At 41.5% G+C, this 22,847-nt stretch overlaps 1 protein-coding gene across 6 annotated transcripts in view; it reads right to left on the bottom strand.

Annotated features, from left to right (window-relative positions):
* Positions 1 to 22,847, bottom strand: part of LOC117155601 (uncharacterized) — a 91,502-nt gene that overhangs the window by 42,919 nt on the left and 25,736 nt on the right. For 5 of the 6 annotated variants that reach the window (XM_033331752.2, XM_076619371.1, XM_076619376.1 and 2 more), the window contains exons 2-3: positions 9,243 to 9,296; positions 2,495 to 2,714 (exon numbers count right to left, since the gene is read on the bottom strand). In XM_033331752.2, the coding sequence (XP_033187643.1) occupies positions 2,495 to 2,705 (211 nt within the window). In that variant the 5' untranslated portion in view covers positions 2,706 to 2,714; positions 9,243 to 9,296. Of the gene's footprint in view, positions 1 to 2,494; positions 2,715 to 9,242; positions 9,297 to 22,847 lie in introns of those variants that run through there. The other variant, XM_076619377.1, reaches the window with a different exon arrangement.

The following is a 22,847-nucleotide window of genomic DNA, read 5'->3' as shown; positions in this document are numbered from 1 at the left end:
TAGCCAATAAAAACAGCTGTTTTCTACGTTCTCCGGATAGAACCGAAGCAACGGTGTACCACGGTCGTTTACGTAACCACGGTTTGCCTAATTTCGACTTCGAATCGACCGGATAATCCGCAGGCGTTTTATATGTTGCACGAGTCCGCTGATCTCGTTTCACCGACTCGTCAATCACTTTACAGTCATCGTGCGCCTATATTTCAGCTTTGGACAGGTAAAACTCGTTTGATTCCAAATGCGAAAGACTTCGAGTTGCAAGAATGGAGGAATTCCTTTGGATAAGATAGGTACAAGAGACAATTAAACGAATCGCGTTGGATAGTCGAGTTCTAGTCTTTTTTAATATTTTCTATGTTTGAATTGATAATCGTAACGGATTAAAAAATCTTGCTCTTTTTATATTTATAAAACAGAGAAAAATTTTGTAATAATAGAACTATTCGATTACAAAATACGCTCGAAAACTACGGTGCTTGCTGTATGGAGAAATGGAACACGAATTGTGGTGTAATTATCTTCTCTGCAGGTGATCGTATAGAACCATCGTATAATATATTTCTTTCAACGGAAGCACAATTTTCAACGTATTAATCGACGCAATTCGCAACTACATGTTTACCATAAATCTACAGAACCTTCTCCAGGAAGTTTTTCAATTTCAAAATGAAATGAATATTAATTAATCGCGCGTATCACAAGGAAAACTAAATCATACAACGTTCCGAAGGTTTCATTAGAGATGTATCTTACCGAGGTTTGCGTTCAATACCAGCAAGTGTCTCGCGACTCATGGGCGGAAGTCGCGTTTAAAAAGAAATTCCCTCCAGTAATCATGGTATTACGATACACGACGATGATCGATCGCGTGCAAGCCATCTCGGGCGGGATTTAGAAAACACGCGAAAAGTTTCTGTTGGAGCAGAAAGATGGTGGGATTAAGGTGAAAGTTTCCGGTAAGAGATTTCTGGTTCCGTTGAACGGCTGAGCGTGCTCCGAGAATGAGAATAATGGACACGGTCGCAACGAGTTATTAAAGGGTAATCCAGCAGAGTGCCCTTTATTCATTGTCGTTGGAGGAACGTGACTTCGTTGCCGTTACTCGGGACGTTGCGTTTCCGAGTGGGTCCAACGACCTCTTTATTTTCATTAGCCTCCGGTAGATTACGAGGCTCCGGGGTAGATTAACTCGTAAGTTAATATCTCAATCGGCCGCGTGATTAGCGATTAACTTAAACTGCGTTTTCGAAACGCTGCGGGCCTGCCTCGCTTTTACCGTTTCCGCCTCGCGATTCAATACGCTTTTCGTTTAACTCGCGTTCGTTTCTATTTTCGCCGAATATCGAATCCAATCTTTACTTCCGCGATGAAGTTTCATAGAACTCAAATTGTCTGTATATTTTTGTGCGACGATGTATGTGGATATCGAGTTTATCTTCTAGTTGAACGGTTTAATTATTTTATACAACTTTTCGTTGTTTTGGCAATATAGAAAGAAACGAATCGTTTAAGGGTCATTATAGTTATCGATTCAAGCATAACATTAAAAGAACTACAACTTTTTAGACAATTTTTGCTTCCAATCCAATCCAATTACTCGCTTAAATGAAATCGAGCATTGCCTACAATATGCTTATTTCAAGCGTACTACTTGAAGGTGTCGTGTGATTTATGGATGATAATGAAAATGTACAATATTTGTCGATGTACGATGGAATAAACGTTACTCGTGTTCCTCTGATAGATCGCGGACAAAATTGTGAAATCGATAGGACAGTCGAGCGGGACCGCAGAGAATGTATCGTTTACGTAAATCCGTTTTTCATAGCACGGCTCGTTTCGCCGCGACGCGACGTTGTAATCCGCGTCTGAGACCTTGAAAATACGATCTTCGAGTGAAACGTCGTTTTCCGAATGCTACCGTCTAGACCGTAGCCGTGAGCACGCAATTTTACCTTAATTTATCCTACCAAACATTCGTCGCAATGCTTCGATCGATCGAGAGTTTTCAATTTTCGGTATCACCTACCGTATGATACCTAGTCAACAAATTTTGAAAGTCCTATGGAAGTTCATTTTCACCTTCCCACTGAGAAATAATCAAACAGCTCTGTTGCGTGAATTTTTCCATTCTAAAGCTGACAATTTCTATAAATTTGAAATAATGAAACTATACATATAGAGTTACTAGCTGGAGAAGTGGATTAAATTACGCAGAAATTACTTTAATTAAATGTATCCAGAAAATAACCGGACAATTTTGTTGCACGAATTTTTCAGTTTTGAAACGGAGCTACAGCAATTACTCATTGGAAGTGTATTAAAACGTGTAAAAATGACGTCGATTAAATATACGACGTTTGAAGAAAGCTACACGCGGCTAAAATTTTATTTACAAACCGAGATAAAATTTCCATATGCACCAAACTAATATTTAAACCGATTTAAACTAACTCTAGTCACTAAATAAATAGAATTAGTAATGCAAACGAACCTTTTGGTAGCGGATCGACGCTGTTTTGTGCCGAGTACTCGCCGAGGCCGTGCGTTCGATGATGTTGATTCTGATGATTCTGCGGCGGGGGCGACGCTTCCCTGACGCAGCCCATCAATGTCAGGGCACCTCCGACCCCTCCCCCGCCGCCACCACTACCTCCTCCTCCCCCGCCGCCGCCTCCACCTCCGGTGGCGGTGCTCGTCGACATCCTGCTGGTCTGAAACACCCCGAAGAACCATGTCGCCACGTAAGACTCTGTGACACGTTGATACCATGCTGTGAGAAACGAATTCTCCGCCCTTTTCCAGCTCTTCCAGCCATCCATCCTCCCGTCTTTCGTTTTCCACGATCGGCCGAATTTTTTCTCGCTCGAACACGCTCCCGCACTATTTCCGCCGCCCCCCGAAGCACCACTGATCTCACAAGCGGCGCGCGTACGAGGCAACTATGCCGAGACAATTTCGGGATATCGATCTGTACCAGCTGACCTTAGTCTCCGTTCATACCGACCTTGCACAATGCTTCGTTACCATATCCACGCGCTCTGCCCGGCGACCGGTTCCCCTGGGAACGTACAAGTTTCGAATTCGTTGCTCAACCACCGAGCACGCGTCTCTTCTCTTTTTCATCCGCGTAATATTATCCCGCTCTACCATAAACGAAAACGAACCAACGTTAACCTAACCCTAGCCGTGAAGAATTGAAAGAAACAGTTCGTGTGAACTCGGATACGTTCGTTCGGTCGTTTCGTAACTACCAACGTCGTTACATCGTCTCGAACGTCAACCTAACGATCCGCCCTACAACACACTATTATGTCACTGCGTCCACTGCGTTTCACTTTCCTCTGTCACAGCTCGTCTTCGTGTTTCACGATACAAGGTCACAGGTCGTGCCTCCACCGAGCTTGTCAAGACCAAAATTGCCAACGAGAGGCCGGTTGAACGCTTTGAAGAATCCAGACGAAGCTCGTTGACGAACTTCGAGGATGGGGTACTCAGCTTCCTGACCGATTTTCCGTTCACGGCGGACAAGAAAAGGGTGAGAAGCGAAGACGGGTCATGGAAGCGTCGCACGCTCGTCACTGTCACATCGTGGTGATCCCTCTTTCCTCTTCCTCGTGTTTCTTGGTACGTATCGATGTAGGCTTAGGTTCCTTGTCTGCGCGGTACACTCTCACGGAGAGACGAATAGCCGATGCAGCCTCTGCGTGTCGACAGAACGACACTCTTTCTCTCCCCCTCTCTCTCTCTCTCTTTCTGTAGCAATGGGTCAGGAGATGGTCTCCATGGTAACTGCAGCCAGCGAGGGGTGCAGGGGCGGCGGTATCGTGCATCGATTGCACCCTCGGCTGCCGGATGACCCTGACCTTCGCACAGCTGACGACCACGTCGGATCCGCGTGCAGCGCCGCGGGATGTGCAAGGTTGTCGGGCGAAATTATCGTTGCCGGTTCTCGTTAAGGTATCGTTACAGGCTTGCGTTACACCTTTTACGGTGGGCCTTTTAAATCCCCCAGCGCGGACCGCTGCATCCGCGTTTCTCTTCTCTTCGCTTCTGGTATCCTTCTCCGCTTCGGCCGTGGGTCGAGCCTGACCGCGAGGACGATGGTAATGTCACGGTGACCCGGAAATAGGCGCAGCATTGATGACACGGTGACGGTTTCCACGTGTTACCTTAAGGTCGTGTTGTTTCACGGAGACAGTAACTGATATGTTTCTGACAGTGACTTGATTATTCTAATTGTTGGAGTAAACGATATACGTGTAGTATTCTGAGTAGAACCATGTCTTGGATATTTTATGCTTTCTATTGTTTATATCTCTTTTATATACTGCCAGCTAAAGATTTAGAATTCGAAATGGCACAACGTATTTTTCTCGTGTGATGTTGGCCTTCTTTAAAAATTTCGAAATATTCCTCGTAATGATGCAACATCGGAGATATTAAAATTTTGCTCATCTTTGAATTCCGTGAAACTCTGTCAACTTATCGACTATGTTTAAAAGACTTCTGTGAACCTGATAAACTGTTCTCATTTCCATTTACGTCATATTGAAATTTTCTTGTTTATTCCCAAAGCGATATTAGAATCTGAAAAACAACGAAAATTTTGTTCTTTGTGTTTTTCTTCAGTGATTTTCGTTTCTTCACGCAGGACGAGAGAAACGTAGGCTTTAAGGGATTAAACCTTTGCACGGTATCTGATCTTCCTAAGGCAACGAAGGGTGGATATGTTTACCGAGCTGCCTTTGAGCTTTTGTAAATCGTCAGTTTTGCCTGCGGAATAGCGCACGTCCGTTGAAACATGATTTGTTTGCAGAGCAGCTGATAAAGGTTAAAGGCTAAGCGCTCTTTGTCGTCCAACCATCGTTTTCCACAAAGGATGACGTTTAAAATTTCACTGGATCGATCTTGTATTTTTAACTTTTTTTTCGCCTCCGAATTAGCTTCGATGAAGCATCTATATTGAAATTTATACTCAGATTGACTCGTTCACATTGTTACGAGTCTATGGATAGCTGATGAGGTGAAAGTGTCGACGCTTTTATGCAAGCGTTTACAATGAAAGAGCAGCAAAGGCTTGCAAACGTTAATCGAGCTAGATTCGTTAGATAAAGCCGGGAGATTGCCACGACCTTGACATAGCTGCCATGAACTATGTCGCCGATGCAACGACTTTAACACTTGGTATTAGCGTCACCCGCTTTGATTAAAGCGCAACCCACACCAAGATTCGGGGCTGCCCGGAATTGTTCCGTCCTCTCTCTCTCTCTTTCTCTCTCTTTCTCTCTCATACTCATACTCTCTTAAATTCACTTATACGCTAGCCGTGAAGAGTCAACGATCTTCCTTTTCCTTAACCTGTTGACCGAGGACGATGAATTAACTCGTTACTCTAATACTAATTTCTTGGAATTTGACGCATCGATAGACACCTTTGGGTATTTCACGAACAAAATACTAACAGTGTGATTCTAGTATAGCGCTATTAGTATTACTTAATTTATTTTTTAAATGTATATCTGATACTTGTTGTCATCACATTAAAATACCGAAATGTTTAAGCAATTTCGGTACTATAATATAATTAAATTTAATTTATTTGCTTTGGTTAATGGAATGGACCCTTTCATACAAATATTACGAATGGCAGTCACGCAAGTGAAACAATATACGTAACGTGAGTAAAATTAAACGAGCAGCAGGATAATTACGCGGAGTAACATGATGATACAAACAACGAACGAAATCAGAATAATAGTAATAATTTTGATAATAATATGCACTAGTGGCAACAAAAATTGATAATTATAGTAAAATAATAACAAAAGTAACCAGTGGTACGTATTATAATAATAGCACAATTTATAGAAGAGTGTGAGGTAACGTGGAATAGAGTAAAAGGAAAGAAAAGAAGAAACGAGAGAAAGAGAGAATATTTGTAATTCGTAATAAAATATTTTATACATATATGTCGAGTTCTCATTATGATTAGGGTTAGGGGCGTGAAACGAATCCTCATTTGAACTACACATGGTTGCTATGCAATGGAGAAGACATTGACTAGTGTAAATACGACTACTACAGAATTTGACAAGTAACCGCGGTAATCAGACATTCGAGAAGCTAATGACAATGATCCTAGGTCCAACAACGAATCCGCGGTCAATGGGTTAGTAGGCTTATTCCTTCGTCGAAGTCTAAGTTGGAATTGATACCTAGCGTGGAGATAGCAAGACGTTAGTTAACTAGTCCAAGAGCTCGTACACCAACGAGAGTGACTTTCCGTCACGGTGACGCTGTCGAGGAAAACTATGATGGGGTGTGTCTAAGAACACGAAATCCTCGGATTCGTGGAGAGATGTCTTCATTCGGGAAGCGAGGGAAATTGACGTTGCTGTTAATTGATCAATTTGGGACAAAGACTGCTTGTCCGTTTGAAGAACCTTAATTAACAAAATCCTAAGGTTTATAGCGGGTCCTCAGGCTAGCTGAACTTGTGCTGTGTAGCTGCATCGACATCTGATAATCATTTTGCCCGAAGGAACCGTTGGAATGTTTACCGTCGAGTACCTCTACGGGTATTTCTTTTAATGAGAGCTATATTATTACTCCATACTTTTGTTAGACGGAGCGCGGCTACGTTCGGCGACTGATTGTCGCCTTGAGCCCAAGCTCATTGTCACAAATCTCAAATAAATACAATTGGGTAGAATGACGGCAAATTGTTTAATTACAGCTGTAGACTTTAATTACAATTTTATAGATTTTCCCGAAGTTCCAGAGGGGAGACCCCGGTGTCCTTTCATCTCCGACATATATATATATATATTCCAAACCAATCTCTTGAAACCTGTTCTGCACGAAGAGGAATAGAAATTAAAATCCTCCTATTGCACCATGATCTAAGCTATAAGAGTTCAGAAGGTTAATACACTCACGTTTGTTCCTATCTTCTATGGTGTAAGTTTAGCACGCATTGGATATTTTTAACCGATTTAACTAGTTTGACAAGCCGTTAACTTTCTTATTTGAAAAAAACGAAAACCACAGTTTCCTCCGATAAAACGATACTTTCGTTCGTGTCTGACTCAGTCAACCATTTACACGCCCTAATGACGATACATTTTTTCCAAATACGAGCCACGAAAGTTTTCGAGCGATCGTAGAAACAAAAGTTTCTCGAGGCTGGCACGACGATCGCCGTCAAGGAATTTTTCGTTATTAATTCTTTATTAATTAACCTTGACACAGACTTTCGATTCGCCTCCTACGTCTCGCCGAGTAACTCGCGTCGAACCGTTCGTTACAACGTCGCTCGTAATTACAGTTTTCGGGGACATTCGGAGGCTGTACAAGCTGAGGGTAATTAACCATGCGCCGTGGAAGAAGTCCTTCGCATTCGAAGAGAAAGCAGGAAATCTGACTTACAATTCGCCAAGACTTAATTGCGTTGTCAAACGCCAAAAAGTGAAATCTTCAAATTTACTCTTACCTTTATAACTTTCTCTTACCTATTTTCTTTCTTTCTTCTACTTTGGAAAAAACTCTTACCTCTAACAGACATCTTTGATTATGAAATATAAGATATCAGCTTGCTGTACATAATCCTCCTAGAATACATCTTTTTCTTCAAATCTGATTCACAGCATTCATCCACGAACATATTGCTTCAGACTCGTCATTAGGAACAAGTACTCGTTGCATTCTTGTCGATCTCGATAATGAAATACGATCGTTTATATCTCGATACAAGCCGACCTTAATATCTTCCAAAGTGCCGTATGTTTTTAACAACGAAAAGAAAAGAGGACATCCGAAACCCGTCATTTCGACTGAATCCATTCTTTGGAGTAATCGAAATGATTACGGTTACGTGCCCATCCCTGCAAGTATATCGTGCATCAACGACGATGGAATTACGCAAGATTTGCGCATCCATTTCAGGAAGGTATCCGTTCGAGTCACTTTTACGCCGAACGTTCGTGTAATTGCACTCTTCCGGTTCTGTCGAACAATCACAAACTCACAACCATATATAACGACCATCGATTCCCTCATCGTTCAAGTATCCAGCCACGATGAGCCGATGCGAAGCGCCATCCTCCTCGGATGCCTTTTACGGTCGTCGAGAACAATATACCCATCGTAGCGCGTTTTCTCCTTTCCGCCACTTCACGTTTCGTCCTTTTGTTTCTTCATTCTCGACGAGGAATTACGTCGAGCGTTGTCACGACGCGGTACACTACGCTAAACACGGAACTGATATTCGATGGATTCTGCGTTCACCGCAAACCAATTTGTCCGCTGACGTAATCCGTAATTAAGATCAGAACGACGATAAGCGTTATCGCCTGTAGCCAGATTACGTTGTATAAATTTTATGGCGAACGAGACAGCGAATGCGCGTGGTTACGCGCGACGACTTCCTACGATCGTGGCTGGAAGCTTGGAAAATTCGGACGATATCGCTTGGGAAATATACGTACATTCCCGGAGTGATTTGAATAGAGTCCAAGGTTTTCGGAATTTTTCAAACGGTCTTTGGATTTCACCTTTATCCGATTACTGCTTTTATCCACCGTGATGCAGCGATCTTATCGTTCGTTCGATTCAAACATCCAGAGATAGGTAGCATTAAACGTTAGTGGATTTTCGAAGACTAGGAATAAAATTTAAATAATGCACCGCGCAAGGCAACCAAGGGGTCGATTTTCGTTTCGTCGCCTTCCTTCTTACAGCTATCGATAGATCGTGGACATTTATATTTTTATGAGAAATACGAAAAACGAGAAAATGTAGGGAATATTCGTAACACGGAAATACAGATAAAACAAAATATGCAAAGTAAATTACTGGTTATAATAGTTGATAAACGTAAAAGAACCACCTCAGTTCTATTTCTTTGATCGTGCTCGTAAAAATACAAATTTCAATAAATATCCACAAGCTACTCGTTATTCGTAGCTGCACGTTTCTTTTAACGGTTGTCTTAAAGTCAATTTTTATTATAACAGACGCGTGACATGATGGGCGTTTGTTGTATACACGAATAACATGTCAACCTATCAAGGCCACAAGACTCTTTTACTTCTGTTCGTTTAATTGATACGATAGAACCAGTCGTAATAACGATTCCCCAATTGTTTTGCGCAGTCTATCAGCCCAGTGTGGCCAGAAATGTTTAATGCGTGTTTAAAGCTCCGTTTTAAAACATACAAAAAATAATGATCGGTGCTTACCTTAAATAGGAACCGACATGGCAGGTACGGTTCGTGTTGCCGTGCCCCGAATATCTGCAAAAAGAACGCTAAAGATCAACATGACAAATAAATAGAGAAGTACGCTGACTACATATGTATATAGATAGCTTTAATTCTAAGTAATCTCAGAAAACTAAAGTACCCTGAATCTTGTTTGCCTGAAAACCGACACGAATTCCACGATGATAAAATACGTCGGATCTAGAAACGGTGCTGTACCGGTGCGCGGCTCCATGTAAATTGCACAGTGTAGTCGCGCCGAGAATCCCGTCTGATTTACGTAACATCGCGATAGGGCAGGAAGTCTCCGCGACAATTCACGCCTAGTTTCATTGAAAATTTCAAACGGCTGGGAAAACTCGGCTGGTCTAGGCGCGACTACATTTTTAAATAAACAGTCCAATTATTCTCGATTTCAGGAGAATCTGGAAAATGTCAAGCGAGGTACCAAATTGACTTTGGCGAAGCTGAAATTGCTACGAAACCAGGTCGTTTCAGCGCCTAGTTCCTTTCAAATTTCCAAGCTACGAAAACTGTCCGGGTATAACGACACTTTTACATGAAAACGAATCTAAACGAATACAAACGTAATTAAAAAAAGTAAGTAACTCAAGCGCGTTAAATGTAAATATTACAAATCATACAACGACTTTAATCGTAAAAGTAAAAATAATATGTGGGTAAATAACACGTTAAACTACCAAATTTTACGAAAATTCTAAAAATATTAAAATAAAAGAAACGACCGTTTTACGAAGCAGAAACTGGTGCGAAAGTGAATCGTTTTCAACGTAGAATCGTAATTCGGAAAAATGTTTGGAAAACGAGGTAAATGGTGAGTGTTGGAGAAAGAAAAACAGGGGGAAACAGGCTGTTAACGTCTAATGAATGGATCGCGACGAGTGATCTATTCCGCGTCTAGGATCCTCGTAGATCTCGGGCTGCCACGCCCGGACGCGACAGAATTTAAAGCGTCTATTTATAAAGAGTGAACGAACGGCATGGTACCGGGCAACGTTAAAACACATCGGGTCAGAACGCGAGCGTAAACGTGCGATATGCGTGCACATTGTGCTGATCCGGTTAATTCTGGGATGGAGTAAAGAGGAGCAAAAAAGGTAGGGAAAAAATGAAAAAAAGAGAAAAGAGAGGGAAAAAAGGGATCACCGACATAATTCGTGTTCCGTGCCTCTCATATTTGTGGCTGGCTATAAATATCCACGGCGTGCATCGCTCTTCTGCAAACAGAGCAAAAAATAAAACAAGTCGACGTTGGAAGGAACTGTTCGCGACGAAATGCAATTTTTTAACGTCCCGTAGTTTTTACGCTCGTAAACAGCTTTGTTCTTCGTCGACGAAATTGCGACAAACGAGGAAACCGCTCGCTGGAACACGTTGGCAAAAAGCTGTGCACGCTAATTCGCGTTCGAACGATTGAACGCTATTTCATTCTTCTTTAAGGGGTATCTCCATAATCTGTGTTTGACCAACAGTCGTTGCTATTAAATCGCCCAATAAGTTCCTTTTCTCTTATTTGCAAGCTTCTACCGATTTCAGTGGCATTCTCGTTTACTTGTTTGCGATGAATATTTCGCAATTCCTATATACATTTTCGCATTGGCTTCAAATTTCACCAATATGATCATGATTTCCGTGTTTCGTTAGGACAAGAATGAAATTTTAAAATATCGTAGACAACGCGCACGATATATACGTAAAAGTTTCCTATGGTAAGCGTTCGAAATGCTTTCGTCAGCCGTTCTAAATTCGTGCGAGGGACGATTGTTCCAAAACGAAGTCGTTTCGCCCGGAAGTGGAGAGAAGGAGCGTGCATTTCTTCCTTTCGAAGGGACTTTCCCGTGCAGTTGCTTATTTAAGAAACGTCTGCTCTGAAACGAGTACCATCGGGTGTATTTTCGTCCCTCGGTATGAAAGCGTGGTAGAAAATAGTTGTGGTCGTGGTTCTTCTACGCTTAAAGAACCTCTCGATCGGAGATACCGTCCGACCGATGCAACTCCTCTATTTTTTCTTTTCCTTTTTTTTCCACCTATCGACTCGTTTCCTACCTTCGTTTCATAATTCAAACCAAAGGATCTATCTTTCTTTCGTCGAATCGACATTTCCTGCCTCGTCTTCCAAGTAGACGATTCTACTGGAAATAAAGCAGAATCCTTTTCACGAGTTATCGAATTTGTTATATGCCGCTGTATACCACCCGTGCGTAATTCCATATCGCAAGAAATACGATAACATACAGCATGAAACTTGGAAGAGCACACGATCCAGTTGCCTTCGATAAAATCACCTTTCGTCATCTTAGGTCAGATAACTTTACCAGATGATAGTTACACAGATTTTTATACAAATTTATATTTTTACCAACATAATTGTAATATAACCTAAGTAGAAATTCGTTTTACTTATTAAATATTATAACAGATACTCCGGATATTGATTCGTGCATACCTGTGCAACCAACTATTAGGTAAGTTTCTTTTGTTTTGTAAGGAAATAATGGCTACAAAACATTTTCCGTTTTATATGATTTTATCGAATTACGTATGATCCATTTTGTTCTATCAAGATAAAGATTACAATGTTCGACAGATTAGGTTTCATGTTTGTATAAAGATGCATCGTTGTAAAAGACGTGTCTGTAAAAGAAAGACGCTTTCCGGACAACCTAATAGTTGCGATTTATAGCGATCTTTCTGTTTCTTTCAGCCAGGAGCGAGTGATTATTAGCAACAGGCACCCAAACGATTATATCCGCTACTGGTTACAGTATGGATTTCCGTATCCTCAACAAGAAACGAGTTACATAGCGAACAAGAATCTTCTTTAACGTGATATTTCATCGTCCCTCTACGTAACGACGTTTTCGAGTAGCGACCACTTTCAAACGGACAGAATTAACGTATCCAGTTGACAACAACGTCAAGAGGGAACAACATGGCCGCAAGTAATAATAATTGGCGGAAGCGAAGAGACGGAGAGGAGAAGAATTTGAAAGCCGACGCCCAACGTTAATCCCGTTTCAGTGGAAAGAAAGGCGCATCGGGAAATGAGAAAAGTCGGGAGAGGAAGCAATTGCGACTGGTTTTTCATGGTATTCGTGATTATTCGGTGGAAAGGAACAAAAGAAGAGGCAATACCGGCGGATGATGTGCCATGGCACAAGGCCCGTGTGCCATTCGTTTCTCCGTACCTGTGCATCGTTCCTCTTGTTGCGCTAGAACGGTTGACATATTTCTTTTAGCGGTACACAGAGACGAGAAGAGAAGCCTAGCCGACGTTTCTCCTCCATTCTTCTTCTATTCCTTTGGCCTAGCAACGCCAGTCATTACCAACGCCGCCATCAACCACACGCTGTCATTGTCTGGACGCACTTTGCCGATGCACGCGACAACGCTCGTTTGAAACGCGACTTTAATTGCGTAACACCCAGCCGTCTGTCCGTTTTCACAGCGAAACGAATTAAGACAACGATCACGTGTACCCCATCGTTCACCGAGAACAGTTTTCATGCCATTCGTGACGCTCTAAAATAGTTCATCTCTGTCCGAGGCAAATTGGAAAGCAAAGGAACGAACTTGTTGCGCTTTGTTTTATTTTAAAGTGGATTTGTCGAGGCTGATTTATAGAAAACGATAAAAGATGATGTGATGTATCGATCGCTTGCAATAAAAGAGACACCGCGTATTATATGTACTTGGCATCGCTAGTGCGTGTATTTATAATTCAACTTCTGATATTCTCGGGTATTTATTTTATATGTATATATATGTGTGTATGAAAATATAGTAATATAGGTATAGTCGTACTATAGCATGTTCATTATTTTATAAAACGTTCATTCTCTTAGAGAAACTGATGCAAAACGAAAAAAAAGAAAGTAATTATTACACGGACGTGCATCGAGAGCCGTGTGACCCAGAAATACAAATATTAAATCGAAGTTGAAAAACCACTTACTAATTGACGACTGAAGTATAAAACACGTGCCGGAGAGATTAAAATGAACAATATGCTAAAAAGGATATGTATAATATAAAGAAAATGAAAACGAGTCTTTGTTCATATACCTCGTAAAAGATCATTTATAAAAGTTCTTAAAAATACATCGTAGTGAATCTACGAAATTTCCAAGAAGAATTATAAACCGGTCACTTTGACCACTCTGCTAGTTCTAACAATATCAGGTTCATTTACCGCGAAACCCTAACTGTTCGTTCGCGTTCAACGATATTTCACGAGGGCGCTCACGCCCCTTCTTCCACTCCAGCTTGCTTGGACGTTTTCAGAGATTTACAGAAACGCATGGCGTCGATTCGGACGAACGTGAGTCACCGCCTCGATGCAGCGTGCACACGCATCTTGGAAAGAAAGAGTCATTTAGGAAATTGACCGACAGATCGATAAGTAAGACGATCTCTAGGGAGAAACGAGGAAGGGCGTACTCGTGATAACAGCAAATTAAATTAGAGACCGGTCTATCGCAGTGTTGCGACCGATACCAGCATCGAACCAGCTTACGAATTTTCAGTCCATATTGGCTCAGGTTAAATTTCTTTGTAAAATACTGTGTGAATCTGCCAAAACTTTTCTTCTCTTCGCTCCACTATCAGAATCTGTATACGTCGAGATGTAAACTTGGCTGAAATTATTTTATCATTGCACAAAGAAGCTAAATTATTAGCTACAACGTTTTTCCTAATAATCCATTGGCAATATCTTTTAGCGATTTAGACGAGGATTGAAATTATTTTGTTATTATACGAAGAAACTAATCTCGATAATTAGTTGCCACGGATTTTATGCTCGAATTTAAAGAAGGCCAAGCTGTGTGATCGAAATTCACGTCTGTAGTTCAAGTCTGACCACCTGCCTCTAAAACTCGAAGTAACATGTACGTGCATATCTACATCTTGCAACGAAGAATCGTATTTCAATCTGCATCCACCATACTCCTCGCTCTTATTTATTTTTACAAACGTTATTTATTTTTATGGATAAACAGCTGACCTGTAAAAATTGTATTTGTCTTCCTTCGACTCGTTACAATACGAAAAATACTAATCCTTGAACAAAGCATCCATTTATCTTTCGATCTCACAATTCAAAGGTCTTAGATCTTCCCTTGAGATTCGAGGTTCGACCATACTTACAAGTAGATGTCGAATTGTTTGAGTATCGTTAATACCTCTTAACTCGAGGTACGTTGACCTCCGATCGAATAACACGCGGCCAAGAATTATCTTCGGATTATTCCCGGCAAACGAAACGAGTAACGCAGCGTAGCCCGCTGCGAAGTCGAAATAAATTTGACCTGTCAGAAATTCGAAGAACGTTCCATCGACGAACGGTTAGATAATAGAGGGAGACACCGAATCGGATAATCGAAATTTATCGCTGGAGTGTAGGTACCGGAAACGCTAGTATCTGGATGATCACGTCTTTAAAGATGCTAGACACGACTCAAAAGTCTGACGCGATGGTCTCTTTTCAAATCGAATTCAAGCATTCGATGGACCGCCCACGTACCAGTCTCGAGGACCACGATTTTATGTAAATCGCTACGCCACCCACGATCCAACGAATCCCGACAGATTCAACGAGAGCTCGAGGCACCGTCTTTTGAAATCTAAACGAATAAAGACTACAGGCGAAGAATATGTACGTGATAAATCACATTTTCTACATCTTACGGGAAAAGCAATTTTAAAGGTCGGTAGTACGTTGGGTATCGATCAACGTCATCGTTATTAAAATTATCTTTTCACGCTTTACATCATCGAGTTCACCTAAATTTCATTTATCACTACATAGAGATTATTTTATACCGCGTTTGAAGAATTTTCCGATTCCGAAACTGATAAGTTTGTCTAAATCGTCGTGCAATGTTCGAATCGAATCGATAAGATCGTTGGAACTTTCTTAGAAATTGAGCGTCTTCTTAAAGATCCCGTATCGACCGTATCAGAGGTCAAACTAATTAAAAGTTGCAGGCCGAGTCGAGGGAGAGAGTTCGCTTCTGGAACGGTTCACTCGCGAATAAAGGAAACGGCCAGTCGGCCCGTGAGTCACGTTTATTGTTCATCGTTTAGCAACCCACGACGCCTTTCTCCGTTTGAATTAACGGCTCCCCGGCTTTTCGTTGTCCGTAAAGGAAATGAACAGCCACTTGTGCAAACGTTACACACGTTCTGCAAACGTGCTGCTTGCATTAATATTTGGAGAGGAAACTTCTCATAGAAACTAAACAGTTTTTGGTGGGTTTAACGCGAGGAGAAAATACGCTGCTTTGCACTTTTTTTGCATTTACAGCTTCTTATAGGTTATTATAACGCAGATTCCAAAATCACGATAGATATAATTCAGTGCGATCAATTTTGGGATGTTAGCTTATTTTCTGGCGACCAAAACGCGGTAACATACCTTCGAAAACTAAGGAAAATAAGGTCAGAGCACTTAACCGTTTGGATGTCAAACAGCGCGATCGCGCTGTTTAGATTTTGTATCGAAGAGTTCCGATACATTTGAACGCTACGAACGACTGACGATATTTTGTGTTTCATTGTTATCTTCTCAATAATTTTTATTGAACTAAACTTGAAATATTTATAGGCTAATAGTACGCATATATAATGCTATAGATGTATTTCATAAAATAACAAATACGACGAACATTATTGCGCCGTTTGTTTCTCTTCACAATCGATTAAGACAATTTCGGGATTTTTCGATGCTGTTTTTTCAAAGACTCCTGGGACTCAAACGGTTAAAGACACAAGAAACGTAATAATTCAACATAGTGCATAGATGTACTTTTTGGAATAGATTTCTATCGACAAACGCCTTAATACGGTGAAAAATAATTGTCAAATAGTGGCTTTTTTATTTATTAGTTACTCAGATCACCCTGGCATCCGGTTTTATGCAAGTTTCTCTAGATGAAATATTCGAAAACATGCTTTCTTAATGACTAATTCGCGCTCCAAAAATAATCTTCGATTCGACGAGAGGCGTCACCATGGTCGTTAAGCTAGCGAGCTAGTGGAAGCCCGGCTCTCGAGAAAGATCAGCCAGTGCGTACGGAATTTTCGTTGACTCGACACACTGGATGACTCACCGACACCGTGTCACTGGTGTCACTTTGCGCGCGTAACCCGGTCGTCTATCGAGACCGCCTCGAGTTATCGCGGCTGGGTACCATCCTTTGTATCAATCAACGAAAATTAGATTCTCCTTCCCGCCTCGGCGTCGCCGATATAAAAGAGGCGCAGCCTTTCTCGACTTAATGACAAAATGGTGGCGGAAATTGGATCGTCGTGGACGAGAGTAGGATGACGCGAAATTGTTTCCTCGTAGATGGCTCGTCGGGCAATGAATTCACGGTGACCCACGTCGTGTAACCAAGAGGACGACGGAGATTTGCTCGCGGAAACGCACCCTCGTCAAACGTTTCTTTTGTTTTATCCTTCGCCTTTCGAAACGACTCAATTACGACGATCATAACGACCACGACGTACGACGAAACGTTTATTTCCAGCAGAGTCGAATTGCGATCTTTGTTCACGGGATTTTGTGTCCAAGTAGATTTCACGCGTACATTTGTATTTCCACGTTTCCGTAATATCGTCGACATACAGGGTGATACAGAAAATAGCTTCAGAATTTTAGAAATACCGGATTCTATCGAGAGGACCAATTTCGTTAAAATTACGAATTTCAATATTTAGCGAATCACAAGATTATCGTCTCCTTCGTTTCGTGTACCATAGAGATAAACACCGCGACATTTCACAGACTTGGTTTCGCGTTTGTATGAAGGTGCACTGTTGTTAAAAAACACGTTTGCGAAAGAAAGACACTTTTCGGACAACCTAATACACTGTCCTTTGTAGCAATTTATCGTCTATCGCTCTTCTCCAACTTGCTTCCCTGTTGTGATTACTGGAAACACGAACAACGTCACGAAACTGCCCGGCATTACGCTCCTATCGTCTCGTTACAATAGCAAAGAAATTTCAAAACGTTTTGCATATAAAAAAGACATACTTACTATAATGAACGTTCAACTACTTTCGCTAGTCGCTATATAATACATAGCGTTCGTTTCCATATAATATTCGAACAGACGAAAAAGACGAACGAGACAACTTTTCCCTCTCGATAAGATTAACAAATATGTTTTAACAACGCGAAAGAAAACGTTGATATCGGGCCGGTATGTCTGCCAAACGAGGGGACCGTTAAAAGGAAAGTCGCGTAGATTCTTTAACGAGCGCGCTAATTACCCGCTCCTTTTAGAAATCTATAATGGAGTGGAAATTTGTTCGTTTCCTTCGGGCTAAACACGTCATTGGCCTGCGCGTTGCTCGTCTCCTTCCAGTGCTCGTAGAACGCTTCTTTATAGGAGTCCATCCATACGATGAGACTGCGTTATAAAACGGAACGCGTGTCGACGTTGCGCGACGAATCGCGAGTCAGCGAGACAAACAGAAACTACATAAATGAAAATGGAAAACGAGGCTGTGCGAGATTGGTCGTTCTCGAGCGAGGAAAGTCTGCACGATTTATCGTCGATCATGAACGACGCTCTCGTGCGGATACAAAAACGACGCGAGAGATGTTCCAGCGAAAGTGCCTCTAACGGTCGGACCAGACGAAGAAACGTATACCGCCTCCGGTATAACGGTATTTAAATGAACGGAATCGTTCGATCGACCGGACAAAGAAAGAGAAAAGGTGGGAGAGGTTCGCGTTTCCTTAAAGCTGCGTCCTCACTGTACGAACAACGAGCGACTATTCGTTGTCTGTTGTCGCTCTAGGTCTTAGTAACAGTTTTGCAACGGTAGTTCGAGTCACCTAAGCTTCAACGTGTTAAAATTCCACGTCCTGTTTTGCGACTAAGTTTTCAGGACAGAAAAAACAACTAAAGAACAAAATCACATAAAAGCTCCGCTCCCCAGCGGCTTAAATCCGAAGAATATATTAAAACACAAAAAATGTAAACACATAACATAGCATAGCTACGTCGTACCGTCGCGTATCGGTACTTTTGCCTAACACATCTTATCAAAATTCATGGTTTATTGTAAATACCCAAATGTATTAAAATGTATCTTGGTCTAATAAACGTTATTTAAAAAAAAAAAAGTGTTAAAATTCCATCTTAAATTTTGCACAGAATAATCGAGCTTGTTGCAAGCGTACGTATTATGCGGCGCCATTAATCTTTATTCCAATAACGAAAGAAAACATCGTCTATTTTAAATTGTCTCTTCACTGAACCAACAACGACTAATTTTTAATATAAATACAGAGGCACTCTTTGCGTTTCTGAAGCAACATAGTCGGAGGAATATTTCCATATCCCTGGTTTCCTTTCGATTTTAAAGCGACATTTGTCCCTGGCAATAAACTATACACCGCAGACATTCGTTCCTCTCGCTGCGTGTTTCTTATTTTTCTGTTGTAACGGCACTCGACAACAAAACTTTCCAACGGTTTCGTCGATACAAATATATCACCGAAGCGTAAGTGCCGATAGGCCTAACGAGTCATCCATATCCCTACGGTCCTTCCGCTGAATATTTGGAAAAGGACGTACGTGGCAACGGTCGCATACGCTTAACGAATACGTGCGTAGTGGGGATATTGAGGGGCGAGAAAAAGAAACGGATCGGATGAAGAAAACAGTTGAGTTGTAACCAATAAGTGAGAATCGCCGGTTACAATCGAGAGTTACACGTAAAGAGTCGAAAGCGAGAATTGTTAATAAATATATTGTTAAACACCGCTGAGTATTTCTTTGACACCCTACACGTTCTACACCAAATCACCTCACTGGTAGACTTTGCTGCTCCGAACAGCGACGAGCAACGAGCAGCAACATTCGTTAGGACAGAAACGGGAAGAAACACGGGGAAACATTAAACAAGCAGCAAAGTTTTCAAGACACACAAGAAATCACAACGTTCCTCCGTTTTTGCTTCGGTGAGGACGCAGCTTAAGGCGATATGGGTGACGGGTAAATGGACGAAGACACGTCAAACGACGAGAATCTATCACGAGTCGATAAGTCGCGCGCAACTGAGAAAATTGAAAGCGGAAAAGCCGAGAGATCGGTGCGGTACGACTCGTGCGACGCGTTACGCTAAAACGTCGTCTCTCGTGTTTCCTGACCTTTCCACCGGGTCAATGACACTCGTTAAAGGGACACCGAGGACACGTTTTGCTCGTTCGTCGTTAGCACGCGCAAAATGAAAATCTTCTGTAAGAAGGCGCGTGAAAAATATTCATAAATGTCGCTGTCTCGTCTTAGGTGTTAGGCTACGGTCACGGTGAATGCGTATTCGCGCTAACTGTCATTGTGTCAAAGCACTGAAATATGTACATGCATAACGTAATAGACTCCTGCTCGACAGTTTTCTAATCTAGACTCTGTTTGGAGAAGATAAAAACGAATTAGATAGCACACTCTACGAAGTCTGCTCGAAATCCGAAGATATTGTACATCGTCGAGTCATTCATAGCGTGCACGGAACCAAAGAAGTATTGGGTTGGCAACTAAGTGATTGCGGATTTTGTCATTAGGTAGTATTGACAAAATCCGCAATCACTTAGTTGCCAACTCAAAATAACAACGATATGTATATCGCGACTGATCGAAATGACGATCAAAAGACGAGACATAACACGATAGACAAGGAGAGAATTAATTTTGTTAAAAATTAATGACATTGTTCTTATAATATCGAACATGATATGGGTCCTTTACGATCCAACGTTTCGAACGAAATGATAATTCTGAAAGGTCCTCGTAGTTTCCTAATAACTTTCGAGTTTCCTGAAATTTTCGTAAGTGGCCTAACACTTATGATCGATGATAGTGATATTTCGCATGTATACGGTACATAGATTCTTACGAATAATAGGCATGCATATAAATCTTTAGACGTTTTATTCGTCGAAATGACAGATCAAGAGAACACACAAGAGAATCCGCTATACACCGCAGCCATACTCGAGATTTTAACTCGGCTTCGCACCTCTGATGCATTCGACAAGTGCTCGCCCGTCTGAAAGTCACCGTCGATGTACTTTGACGTGGTTGCAGTAGTCTCGGTTGTGGAGTAGTTTGACGCGGTTCGAAAGCCGAGCGGAGAAGAATGTTTATCGACAGAAAGAAATGACTGTGAAAAGCGTTTTTACCGGGAGGAAGATCGATCGTGGGTACGGACCGGCTTTCGAAGACGTCGCTGGCCCACAAAGTACCGTTAAAATATTTTATTGCGAAGGATCTCGGCTGTCGGTGGATTTTTCTGTCTCTCTGGCTGCAGCTCGCCATCAAAGAGCATCGGAATGGATTGTCGGTGCAACCGGAGGCTTAGGCCTAGACAACGACTACTGAGAACTTTATATTCCCACGCGAGATGGAAACGACTGGTTCACCACTGCGAACCTAACGGGTGACCTCGGTACATCAATCACTAATCAAGCGAACTTCTTTGAAAATAAATCGTCTATCGACGTCTGTATCTTTTTTCCTTTCTTTTATTACAGTCAGCCCTCGTTTTATACTCCCGTAACTGTAGTCCATACGTAGCTACGATAGGATACCTATTGGCTTCGTACGAAACGTGACAGTTAATTTAAAGTATGAAGAAAATAATTGATGGATCAGAATTTTATACGTAAGAAGCAAAAATTTGTTGAACTTGTCGATCGTAAGAACTATATGTTGACCTGCATAGATTTTTAATGTAAATCCAACGTAGGAAACTGGAGGAAACTGATTGAATAATTAGAATTTTACGCGTACGAAAATTTGTTAGATCCACTTGAAAGAGTTACGATAATACAATAATCATTTGTAATAATCATGTATTGGCCTCCACAGATTTCTAGTTTAAATGCAACGTAGGAAATTCCAATTATTCCGGATTATTTAGAATTTGATGTGTACGAGGAAAAATTTGTTAGATCCATTTGAGAGAGTTACGGTAATACAGTCAGTTATCGTAATTGCTTTGGCCCCTGTAGATTTCTAATCTAAATCCTGTATAGGAAACTCCAAGAAACCGCACGCATACTCGCATGCACGCGTCTATCCGTAGCCCACACAAGAGTTTCATTATCGAGGACACCCGGTATAAAAACGGAGAATCACGCGCAATGTGCGATAAATAATACATGAAATTATTCTGTCGACGGTTAGTCCGTAAGATGTGCCTCGCGAATGGCTTTTCTATGCTCGTTTGCCACAAACGATCGACCGTCTGTCGTCTTTAACGAGGAATGCCGGCAGTTCATGCCGACAAAACCATTTCCTACTGTGGTTACCTGGCTCGCGAGTTTGACAGTTTTCCGCGTTTTTCTGTTTCCGTCCAGACCGCGTTTTTCCCCTCGCCAATAAACCTGAACCAATCTCCGAGCGTTTAAATACATTTTTCTTTCATAGTCAATTTATAAAACAGTCAAACCGAGAAGCTTCTTGCAGATTTTTCTTGCACTAATACGACGAGTCACGTCGGTATAATACAACGTATCATAGAAATATATAAGGAATCTGTAGTTCGATCAGGTTCCAACGTCTATCGACTATTTTGAAAGAAAAGTTTGGAAGCGAGCGACAGGACGACGATAGGAACATCGTCGGAGACTGTCCCGAAGAAGTTTTCCAAGCGATCGGGAACGGCGGAATACTTAAGGAGCAAAGTTAATCGTATAAAATGTGGGTTGAACGAGCAATATCTTTCGAACGAAATGCTCGCCGACCTCGAAAGTTTTTCCACGGGCCAGTGCTTCGTTCTCGCGGCCGCTTCCAAGTTCAGCATATCGTTCCTTACCAAGTTTCTCGGTCGAGCCGCCTTCGCAACGTAAATTCCTTGCAATCCCCTGCGCGACGTTCTTCGGTTCCCTGTGATACAACTTCGTGAAAAAGCATTCCGAATTTTCATATTCGTTTCAAGGAAGGATTCAGGTGTACGCAAAAGTTCTAGTCTCTTCTTTTCCATCTCCTTCTATTTATATGTGATATACGCAATGCAAATTAACGTTGGAAATATTGTCTCCTATTTTCCACGATTCTCGGACAAGTTTCCGATTCCGTCGCGAAATTAGACGTTGAGACATTTTCGTATTTTTACCATTTCCAAAGTACTGTCTAGTAAGTTCGACTAAAGATGCATCGACTTGAATAGGTGATATCCATCGGTGTGAAATCTGCAGAGTACCATCATCATACCGTATCGTGATCATTGTTGTTTGCGTCGCGAGATTATTGTCGCCAATCGATCACGTAGTTGGCGCTCAGGATAGAACGATAGCAACCAAAGAAAAGGGCACAAAAAGGCGAGAAATTATATCGATTAAAGGTAATTATACGCGAAAATTTGTAAAATTTGTGAAAGTATTCGAGTATACGATGGAAAATTCGCATGAAAATATTATGCGCGTTACGTGAGACTTTTTTACATTTCGTTTGCATTGTAAATGAGACAGGACTGTTACGATTTTACTGGTGCAATTTGAAATCCATCCGAAAATGTATGTAGAGATTATTAAAATTGAAA

Source organism: Bombus vancouverensis, chromosome 6 (assembly GCF_051014615.1).
Source record: "Bombus vancouverensis nearcticus chromosome 6, iyBomVanc1_principal, whole genome shotgun sequence".
Classification (NCBI taxonomy): Eukaryota; Metazoa; Arthropoda; class Insecta; order Hymenoptera; family Apidae; genus Bombus; species Bombus vancouverensis.
This window is presented reverse-complemented; position numbering and strand designations above follow the sequence as displayed.